Consider the following 12,183-nt stretch of genomic DNA (forward strand, 5'->3'; position numbering starts at 1 on the left):
ATTTTGTTGCCATCCTTCTTTGGACGTTTCTGATATTGCTTGGTCTTGGTGGTGGTGGAGACCCAGTTGGCGTGCAGTGGTCTGATGTGCTGGACTGTTCTTGCTTATTTTTATAATAAAGTCAGGATCCAGGCTAGTAGGTAAATATGCTAATAAGTAATGTTAATACTGGGGGGCATCATTGCATTCTTGGACCCAGGCAGCGCAATATCTTGAGCCAGCCCTGCTGAATACAAGCAAGGTTGTGACCCTCAAGGATTGAAGTTGTTTAGGAAATAGGAATCTGTTTAGACAAGGATTGGTAAAATAAAGATAAAACTCAATGTGAGTGGTAAGCATACTTCAGTAGGAAAATACTGCTGCACCCAAAAAACAGAGAATGGACAAACAGGTCAGCAATTCAAGCAGATATGCAGTGCTCAGGCAGGTAAGGTTTGGCAACAATGTCCAGGTAAAAATGATTATCCAGACGGGTTGTAAGACCAACAGTGCTCAGCAACTTTAAACAGATAGTTCAGAGTCTGGTCAGCCAGGGAAAGGTTGGAAACTTATAGGCAAAATTCCTCAAAAGGAGAATCTAAAAGAATGGTCAAAAAAGCAGAGCTCAGAGAGGCAGAAGATCCACAAAAAGTGCACCTACTAAGTCCAGATAGGAGCAAACAAATGGGCACCTGAGAACAAGCTGAAGGCTGAGAGCAGGGAGAAAGCTAGCTTCACATTGCTAAGCAACGTAACGCTCCAAAGACCAAACTGCCACTTCTGAGCAAGGTGTAAACTACAGCATGACAGAAGAATTCTATTTCTTTTTTTCTTTTTTTCTTTCTAAATGCTTAACTAAATTAAATGTTTTAAAAACTTGTTTTGGATTCTGACAACAAATGCAAAACTGAAGAAAAAAAATCCAATAAAGTAAAAAACAAAACAAAATAAACAATAGAGGAGAGAAACGTATCTATTAGTGGTAATCATTTTGCTCAGCACAAAAAAATGATTTTTGCAAAAACATGAAGAGTTTATAAAAAGCAGCATGTACCTTAACATATTAAACAGTATATAAAGGTGACATATTGCATTGCAGCATGAATACATTTACTTTTTGCAAAAACTCTTGAAAGGTTTATATGAAAAAAAAATGCATGTACAGTTACAAGCTAAACAGTTTTAATCAAGCAGTAACCAATGTGCATTGCAGGCAGTATAAGCATGTTTACTTTTTGCAACATTCTCTGGTATAATAAAAGGGATCCCAATACCAGCAATGTGTATGAGCCCACAAGAGATTTAATCCCATTGCCTGCCAAGAATACCTGCTATTAAAGAGCAGCCAGGGTGAAAGCTGTGTTCTTTATAATGGGGGTCTTTATAATTAAAGGTTTATTTTATTTTCCTCACAACCTTCTTAGCATGACAGGCAGCAGTATGGTATTTGCTGCATGACAGACAGCAGATTCTATGACAAAATAAATGCATGTAATTAATTAGTTGGGAGGCCTACTGACAAGTTGGTATATAATTTTTGCTCATAAAATCTCTTTTGGTATAATCTGATGATAAGTAAAAGCCCAAAATTATCTCTACAAAATAAACCAGAGTTTAAGGTGTGATCATCAGTAGTAATCTATTTAATTATTTAGGTTACCTCATAAATCTCAAGCAACCCTTGGCTTCTCTGTGCAATGCAGCTGTCCATCATCACAATATATATGGGATTCTGTTTAATCCTTACCACAGCATTGTCACTCCCGAAACATAATATATTGAAGCTTGGTTCAGCGCTTAATCCTGCCCCTAAACTAAACACACCAGGTTTCCTCTTGCCACGCATCATAATAGAGGGTTGGAGAAACAAGCTGTGCATCACAAAATGTCAAGCTGTTTGTACTAGCAGCTCAAAATCAGATGTGCATGCACATAGAGGGATGTGGGATCCCTAAGTATGTCAAGAAAGCAATGCCTACCAGCACTGGATTTGTGGAGTCCGGATACTTCAAAGAAGTTCTCATTAGTGATGTCGCGAACCGCCATAGACTTCAATAGGCAGGCAAATTTTAAAACCCACAGGGACTCTTTCTGGCCACAATAGTGATGGAAAAGTTGTTTCAAGGGGACTAACACCTGGACTGTGGCATGCCGGAGGGGGATCCATGGCAAAACTCCCATGGAAAATTACATAGTTGATGCAGAGTCTGGTTTTAATCCATAAGGGGCATAAATCACCTAACATTCCTAAATTGTTTGGAATAACATGCTTTAAAACATCAGGTATGATGTTGTATCGATCAGGTAGTGTAAGGGTTACGCCCGCTTCACAGTGACAGACCAAACTCCTGCAGCGGGTACAACATCTAAATAGTTTCTACATTTTGTCCTGAGTTTAGAAATACCCAATGTTAACATGTTCTTTGCTTTTTTTGCAAGTTATAGGGAAATAAATACAAGAAGCACTTTGCTATAGTTACATTAGAACCCTGATATCTGTCAGGAATACCTGAATATCCATTGACATGTATATATTTTGTTTTAGAAGACATCCCAAAGTATTGATCTAGGCCCATTTTGGTATATTTCATGCCACCATTTCACCGCCAAATGCGATCAAATAAAAAAAAATTGTTCACTTTTTCACAAACTTTAGGTTTCTCACAGAAATTATTTACAAACAACTTATGCAATTATGGCAAAAATGGTTGTAAATGCTTCTCTGGGATCCCCTTTGTTCAGAAATAGCAGACTTATATGGCTTTGGCGTTGCTTTTTGGTAATTAGAAGGCTGCTTAAGTGTAGTGTATTAGACAACCCAAAGTATTGATCTAGGCCCACTTTTACAAACAACTTATGCAATTATAGCATAAATGATTGTAAATGCTTCTCTGGGATCTCCTTTGTTCAGAAATAGCAGACTTATATGGCTTTGGCGTTGCTTTTTGGTAATTAGAAGGCTTCTAAATGCCACTGCGCACCACACGTGTTTTATGCCCAGCAGTGAAGGGGTTAATTAGGGAGCATGTAGGGAGCTTGTAGAGTTAATTTTAGCTTAAGCTTAAGTGTAGTGTAGTAGACAACCCAAAGTATTGATCTAGGCCCATTTTGGTATATTTAATGCCACCATTTCACCGCCAAATGCGATCAAATTTAAAAAAAACTTAAATTTTTTCGCAATTTTAGGTTTCTCACTGAAATTATTTACAAACAGCTTGTGCAATTATGGCACAAATTGTTGTACATGCTTCTCTGGGATCCCCTTTGATCAGAAATAGCAGACATATATGACTTTGGCGTTGCTTTCTGGTAATTAGAAGGCTGCGCATCACACGTGTATTATGGCTAGCAGTGAAGGGGTTAATTAGGTAGTTTGTAGGGAGCTTGCAGGGTTAATTTTAGCTTTAGTGTAGAGATCAGCCTCCCACCTGACACATCAGACCCCCTGATCTCTCCCAAACAGCTCCCTTCCCTCCCCCACCCCACAATTGTCCCCGCCATCTTAAATACTGGCAGAAAGTCTGCCAGTACTAAAATAAAAGTTTTTTTATAGCATATTTACATATGCTGTGGTGTAGCATCCCCCCTTAGCCCCCAACTTCCCTGATCCCCCCAAAACAGCTCTCTAACCCTCCCCATCTGCCTTATTGGCGCCATCTTGGGTACTGGCAGCTGTCTGCCAGTACCCAGTTTGCAAAAAAAAGTAGTTTTTTCTGTTTTATTTTTTTTTTCTGTAGTGTAGCTTCCCCCCCCCCCACAGACCAACCCCCACTACCTGCCACACCAGATATGAGTGGTGGCACTGGGCAAGTGGGCACAGTATACGCTGTGAGCCTGACACACATGCTGGCAGGCAGGCAACTGCAATTAGATTACACAGGAAAAAAAAAAAAAAGCAGACTGATGTTCTAGCAGAGATCAGATGAGTCCTTCAGGACTGTAGTGGACACTGAATACACTAGCCTAGCTATCGATTTCCCTATTAAATCAGCAGCAGCTACACTGTCCCTCCTCTCACTAAGAATGCAGCTTCCGAATGAATCTAAAATGGATGCTGTCCAGGAGGTGGGAGGGTCTGGGAGGGAGGGTCTGCTGCTGATTGGCTGGAATGTGTCTGCTGACTGTGAGGTACAGGATCAAAGTTTACTCAATGATGACGAATAGGAGGATCGAACATCGCATATGATCGCGAACGCGAACAAGCTATGTTCGCCGGGAACTATTCGCCGGCGAACTATTTGCGACATCACTAGTTCTCTTATTGTTGCTGGCTATATAAAAAAATTGCTGAAGACCCCCATATTTGAAAGAGGGTTAACCCACCATTCAAAAAAAGGGGTTTCTTATTCTGTGAGAGAATCATAGAAATAAAAATAATGTGGCAAGAACCATTATCCTTATTTTGTTTTGTTTGATCAAAAATACAAATACACAATTCTGGGTTACCTTACAAGTGAGTGATTGTAAAAACTGGTGGCGTTTTATGGCAAAGTTTTATATGATTATTTATTGGAAATATTTTGATGGTTTTGAAATTTGTGGTGTTTTGAGAAGATGACTTGATAAACATGGATCAACAGAAGAAGAATACTCAGCTCAAATGTAAAACTTAACATTTATTTTTCCATTAAAGGTAAACAGCAGCCAAACAAACAAAGATGGTTATGCCCAGCACAACTGGCTTGCACGTTTTAAATGCCTGTTAAAACAATACTATTGGTTAAGAAGGAGAGCACGACACCTGCTCTATACGACAATAAGCCTAGTGATTACCTTAAACTAGGTATATTACTTTAATCATATGGAATCATCTTATGGCATGGAATTGGAGAATAAACACTAGTATGTTACACTTAATTGAATTACATATACTATACAACATATTATTAAGTTCTACTCCTGGTGGTCCTACATGTAACACACACAGAATAGCCTGAGAGTGCTGTATGTATTAAATTTACTGCTATGTATGTTCAATACACCAGACACATAATGTAACTGATGTATGACATAACACATATTTAAATACTTTCAAAATATTTATATGATTTCAAAATAGTTGGTATGTTAAGACAGAGATCAGGGTACTGGATATCTCCAAACCTCCTATTCCCAATAGTTAATAAGATCATATCTAGAGTTGAGACCATCCGGCACCCTGGTCCTCAGTCTAAACATCCAGAAAACCTCTCTTTTGTCCAGGAGTTTGTCAATATCACCCCCTCTTTTGGGTTTGTTGACCCTCTCAATAGCACACCACTTTTAAAATCCCAATTGTGGTTTTCCACAAAGTGGCGTACAAGGGGGGGGTGGGTGCTCTCCCTTGGCCAATGTTGGAGAAGTGTTCCCGGATTCTGGTTTTTATGCCCCTGGGCGTGAGTCCTATATATTGGACCCCACATGATTCACACCTTATCATGTATATGACCTGGGTTGTCATGCAATTCATACATGATTTTATGTCAAATCTCTCCCCAGTTGCAAATGAGGTAAATGTTTTGGTCTTGTTAATATGGTCACAGGGTTTAATTTTTTTATGTCCACATCTGTACATCCCGGAACTACTTAACCAGGAACTAGTAGTGACATATTCTTGTTGCAATTGTGTGGGTGAGAGTAGGGTTCCCAGTGTTTGGACTTTTCCTAGCGCTATATCTTATCCCCTCTTTTACCATGTTGGTCAAACGATCATCTGCAGCCAGGATAGGAAAGTGCTTGCATATTATGGAGGCTATTTGTGGAAACTGGGTACTATAGCTCGTTACAAAATTAATACCTTTAAAATCATGATTTTTGTTACTACCTTCCTGTAAAAGGGATTCTCTTTGTCTAGACTCCACCTGTTTCCTCATTTTGGTAATCACTTTACTCGTGGGTATTCCCTCTCTTAATCTCTCTACAAGATCCTCTGCCTGTACATTCATCCATTTCTGTCCAATTCTATCTTAAACGGGTGAACTGCCCCTTGGCCACTGCAGCCGCTTTGTGCCTAGGATGACAGCTCCTCCCGTGAGATTGGCTTCCTGTAAACCCTTGTGAGGATCTTACCTGTGGTTGAGCCAATTAGATTTAAATCCAAATAGTTTATATTATTAGGATGACTCAAATGTAAATCGAAGGCCAATCTGGTTAGAGTTTAGACCTTTGACAAACAAAGGTATTCCCTCCTTGGGACAACTCCATATAAACGGGAGATCGTCAATTAATCTCCCATATGATTGAATTCGGCCTTTATAGGGGTTTCTATATACAGGTAGCCCTCAGTTTACGCTGGGGTTAGGTTCCAGAATGAATGGTTGTAAATCGAAACCGTTGTAAATTGAAACCCAGTTTATAATGTAAGTCAATGGGAAGTGAGGGAGTTAGGTTCCAGGCCCCTCGCAAAATTGGCATAAGTAATACCTAATACATTATTTTTAAAGCTTTGAAATGAAGTGAGGGAGTTAGGTTCTAGGCCCCTCTCAAAATTGGCATAAGTAACACCTAATACATTATTTGTAATGATTTGAAATGAAGACTTTAAATGCTAAACAGCATTATAAAACCTAATAAAATAATCACACAACACAGACTTTACTTGCATTTTTCTGCAAACAGTTTCTATGCATTCCAAACCTGGACTGATTTATAGACCGGAAGATCTTGTTCCTTTGCAAGCTGCTCGATAGCTCAGATCTGGTTAACTAATTAATTTCAGCTTGCTTGGTTTGCATATCTTTGCTGCAACACAAGCGGACAGCTCCACCTACTGGCTATTTTAATCAATGTACTGCTTCTCAATGCTTTTCAATAGCAGTTACATGACTGAAAAAAGGCTGTTATTCTGAAACGGTGCAAATTGAACCATTGTAAACCGAGGGCCACCTGTACCAAGATGTGGAAAAATTCCCACCAACCTAAAAACAGGTTGACGTACAATGGGACAAATTTAGCCCCCATCGCTGTTCGACATCTCTGGAGATAGAAAACACCTTGAAATTTAAAAAAAATTATGAGTTAGCAAGAATTTTAACACTCTTAGTACAAATTCATTTAAAAAAGAGCTTACAGGGCTCTGTACCTACACCTAACGCGTTTTGCCCGTATAGGGCTTTATCAAAGGTAAACTACGATATTATACTCTAAGCCCGTGAGCTGCTTGCGTTATACAGTAACAGAGCACTTTATTATACAATGTAGGTCGATACTAGCATGGTACTTTGTTAGCTTTGGAATACTCCTCCAACTGACACAGTCACGCTGGATAATACACCAGAATAAAAACGTGTATGTTACACCTAATACAACAATAAAGATACAAGTGATTAAGCACACAGTCACTTTCATGCTCGATATCATTACTGCCTCCCAGTCATTGTATAATTAATACGTACCCATAAGTATCCAAACACATTGCAGATGTCAGGAATCCACACACTAGATAGTGTCGAAAATTAAGTAAAGACCTATACTGATAATACTTAAAAGCCCTAACTGATATGGTTATGCTGGATAACCCATTTAAACAAAAGCATGTATGTTACATTAAACACAATAATAAAGATGCAAGTGATTAAGCAAAAAGTTACTTTCATGCTTGATATGGTTATTGCTTCTTAGTCATTGTATAATTAATACGCACCAAACAGTCTCTAAACACACTGCAGATGACAGGAATCCATACGACGGATTGTGTTTAAATTTAAGTAATAATATTAAGTACAGCATTTATTGCTGAAGTGGGCACATCTCATCATAGATTACTATACATTAAGTTGTCCTTAATATATTAATACTAATAACCTCACTAGACTGTGCAATAGTGGGCAGGACCTATTATAAGTGCTCACATACCAATAGGCTGTAGTAAAACTATAGTGGGAATACCATACTTATATCGATAAAAATAAATTTTAGGACCAAAGGTAAATACTATTATGACTATGTGTAAATACATTTAATATTATGTATTTCCTTCTTTTCACCCCATATTAATCCAGAATAATTGAAAATGAGGTATTTATCCACATGACTTATATACAGTCACACGTGATACAACAACAATCTAGTGATACTAAGGACACTGTATGATATTATATTCACGGAGGATACATCAGGAATTGTCCTTATGTGAGCTGAGAAATTACTTTGTATACATTTTTAAACAGTTGAGAGATACATGACTTCAGACAGTATTTGGCACTTACCATGCTAAATCTATATCCAGCACAATTTACACAAACATAAAGGTGTTCAAGGCAGCCCCTAAGCCCACCCCTTTGTTATTATAATTAATTTCATGTTCTAGTGGGGCATTCTATACCTTTATATCACTATTTCAGTGTATTATGATAATATAGGTGCAACATACCCCACCTACAACCAGTATAACCACATTGCTATATTTACTTACAAGTAGATCATACCTTAATTTATTCATTTTGGCTATCATACCTCAGAGGCCTATTTATATAATTTAATTATATTAAGGTATCTATGTATGACTACTCTATCCTAGGTTTTTAATCGTAAGTGTTCCCCCTTCTCCCCTCTTTTTTATTATTATTTAATAAAGGTTATGTTTTAATTATGGTAATTTAAACTCTGCCTGTTGGTCAGGACAGTGAGTGCTGATTCCGCATTCTTTCGTGGACGTTTCTCTTTTACTTCCACATTTGGCTTAGATGTATTTTTTGTGCGGAGCACCCCTCCCTCTAATATCGCTAGAACACTAAGTTGTCATTAATTATAATCAACCATTGTGTATATATTGGGGAGTTTGTCCGATTGTAGAGCCATTGCTCAAACCATTTGAAATAAATAGCATAAGTCTAGATGAGCATTCAGACAAAACTTGATTCCAACATTCTATAAAGTCAGTGTCTTTACTGTCCACTTTAAATGTGGGGAATTTGAAAATTCTTCAGCCTCTGGGTATCATCTTGGCTTTAATATACCTCTCAAAGTTCCATAGGTCCATTGGATTCTTGTTTCTTTTAATAGTAAATGTTCCATTAATTCAAAAAGACTGCTGAGGGAGAGTACTCCTTTATCCTCTGAGAATATTCTCTCAGTCCAATGGGTCAGCTGTTCTTGCCGTAACAGGCATTAAAGAGTAAAACTGCTTTTGGTTTTGTTAAAGATGGAACCATAAAGCGTTTTATTGCTGAATTTATTAAGGGAGACCAATTTTTCTCTTTCATGATTCAGACAGAGGATTTTAAAACTTTGCTTCTATTATCAAATTTGCTTAATTTTCTTGATATCATTTGTTGAAGGAGCAGCAGTGTATTACTGGGAGCTAGTTGAACACATTGGTAAGCCAATGACAAGAACTCCCAGTAGTAAATTGCTGCTCCTTAGTCTACTTAGGTATGTTTTTCAACTAAGGATATCAAAAGAACAAAGCAAAATTGATAGAAGTAAATTAGAAAGTTGTTTAAAACTGCTTTATCATAATCATGAAAGTTTAAATTTGACTTTACTGTTACTTTTATTAACATGATGTCTAAAAATTTCTTCAGCACAGATGTAGGAAATGGATTTATAGAGAAGTAGTTAAAGTAAATAAATCAGGAGTTCAATGTACAAAATCAGAGACATGCTTAGATTTATGTGTTTACTGATATACCGATTGGTAAGACTATTTTGCTAATAGCATAATTTATTTAATGGTTAATCACATCACAGATAACATTTCATGGAAGAACATTTAAGACTGGTTACATATTTATTTAACCTTTGTATTTATAATCCTACTTAGCTACTTAACCACCAATCAGCAAGCGTTACCCAGGTGTTGAACCAAAAATTAACTGGCTCCTAAGCTTAAATTCCTGCTTTTCAAATAAATATACCAAAAGAACAAAGAAAAATTGATAATAGGAGTAAATTGAAAGGTTGCTTAAAGGGACACTAAAGCCAAAAAAATTATTTCATGATTCAAATAGAGAATACAATTTTAATCAACATTCCAATTAACTTCTATTTTCTAATTTGCTTCATTCTTTAAATATGCTTTGTTGAAGAAATAGCAATGCATATGGGTGAGCCAATTACACGAGGCATCTATGTGCAGCAACCAATCAGTAGCTACTGAGCCTATCTAGATATGCTTTTCAGCAATGTATATCAAGAGAATGAAGCAAATTAGATAATATAAGTAAATTAGAAAGTTGTTTAAAATTGCTCTTTCTAAATAATGAATGAAAAAATATGGGTTTCATGTTCCTTTAAAATTGCATGCTCTATCTAAATCATGAAATACATTTTGGTTTCATATCCCTTTAAGGTTTATATGGCTTTAATTAAACATTGAAATAAATGTCACTTTCTGCCAAATAAATAAATAAGGTAAAAACTAATTTTGACAATTTAAGCTCCAATTTCTTTCCATACTCGTTTAGCACAGTAAAAATAATAATAAGGTAAAAAAACACAAAGCAAAAAATAGTAGGTTTCATCTGTTTGCATTTCCCTTATACTAGTTTGTCTACCCTATGAGGCGCATTCTTCTTTTTTCATTGACAAAGCAAAAATACTTGGACTAAAAAAAATCAATCACCCTCAAGTAGTACCTGAAACTGGTTCTAGTAATGGAATAATTTTCTAAAAAAAAAAAAATTTAAAGTTCCACATATATCTGTTAACCTTTCCAAAATGCCAATATTTAGGAGTCTTTGCCTATGTTTTCCATGAAAAAATTGTAATTGAAAATGAGAAGAAATACTGTTTTATCATTTTTACTGTGATTGACTTGATACAAATACCGAGTAGGAATAAAATATTTAACCACAAACATACATTTTAAACTACAACAAAAAATTTCACAAGGTTCATAACTCATTTTTACAACCTCCAAAATAGTATCAGTACTATGAGGAATTTGTTTGTAAGTGGATAAACACAGGACCACCCAAGAAAAGGAAGTGTAAAAAAGGGGGCTACTCAACTCCCATGAGTTTGTTCCATATCCATATGATTCTATCAGGTGATTGTTGTTGCCATAGTAGTGAGCTAATAGCAACCTACTTATGTGAAAAGGGAATTCTCCTGCTTAAAAATGAGTCACTTTCCCAATTTAGTTCTTAAATGAGTGTCCTATGGTCCTTTCTACAGCTCTAGGTGTCCTAAATAGGTAATTACAATCACTTGTTACCAAAAGGGCATGAGAACCTTTATTGTAATAAGGTGTCTCCCCTCTTTCGTATGAGAGCTGTTTTTGTGTGATGTATGATTCATTAAGAAGATTGTGTTTCCCCTGGAGACCACTGCAACATAGAATCCCCATTTTTCTTTACATGCCATTAAAAATATATAATGATATGTCCTAATATCTCACTGTGTGTCTCCTTTGATGGGTTGGAAGAAATAGGTGATTCATTTATTATATCCATATTACTATAACAGTGCTGCCTTTTCCTTTCCATACAGCTCAATTTCTAGGCTGTGTAACAAACTGACATTTAAGTCATTTTGTCATTTAAAAGTTGTTGCTGTTAGGCTTGCAAAATGTTGATATTTTTTATATTATTTGTGTAAACTTTCCCTTAACATTCTCTACTCTTGTTTTTAGATCTAGGTAAGATTCGGAGTGCGGTTGGAAGTGCACAGCTCCTCATGTCTCAGAAGTTTCAGCAATTTTATTGGCTTTGTCAGCAGAATTTGGTAAGTTAATATAAATATAGATAGATAGATAGATAGATAGATAGATAGATAGATAGATGATAGACAGACAGACAGTCCGAGAGACAGACAGATAGATAGATAGATAGATAGATAGATAGAAACACACACATACTTTTTTGTTGAACCCAGTGTAATGATATGACATAAAGCCTAACAAATGACATATGACATAACTAACACAATCTCTAATGATATAAATTCAGGTGAAGCTGCAGCACTAAATAAAAAAACAGTTTGCTACTGGTATTGCTGCTATTACACCTAAAACACTTCCAGCAATATTGCTTGTCTTTGTTAAACATGAATACTATAGTAAAATGCAATGCAATACATGACATCTAGCAGCCCTAGCTATCCATAATTTAAAAACCTATTTTGAGTCAAATGCTACATAAATTATTTAGTGCACATTGTAAAAGAGTCTGGATTTGCATGCATATATTTAAAACTGTTGGGCTATCTGGACATTTGTTTGCAAACATACAATTTTCATGTTCTTTGTATGTACTTAAATATTTTAAGATAATCATGAATCTC

General features: G+C 36.4%; 1 protein-coding gene across 1 annotated transcript in view; it reads left to right on the plus strand.

Annotated features, from left to right (window-relative positions):
• Window positions 1-12,183, plus strand: part of DLGAP2 (DLG associated protein 2) — a 709,652-nt gene that overhangs the window by 649,289 nt on the left and 48,180 nt on the right. Inside the window, exon 10 of the mRNA XM_053710360.1 lies at window positions 11,534-11,625. Within this exon, the coding sequence (XP_053566335.1) occupies window positions 11,534-11,625 (92 nt within the window). The remainder of the gene's footprint in view (window positions 1-11,533; window positions 11,626-12,183) is intronic.

The sequence above is a fragment of the Bombina bombina genome, chromosome 4 (assembly GCF_027579735.1).
Source record: "Bombina bombina isolate aBomBom1 chromosome 4, aBomBom1.pri, whole genome shotgun sequence".
Classification (NCBI taxonomy): Eukaryota; Metazoa; Chordata; class Amphibia; order Anura; family Bombinatoridae; genus Bombina; species Bombina bombina.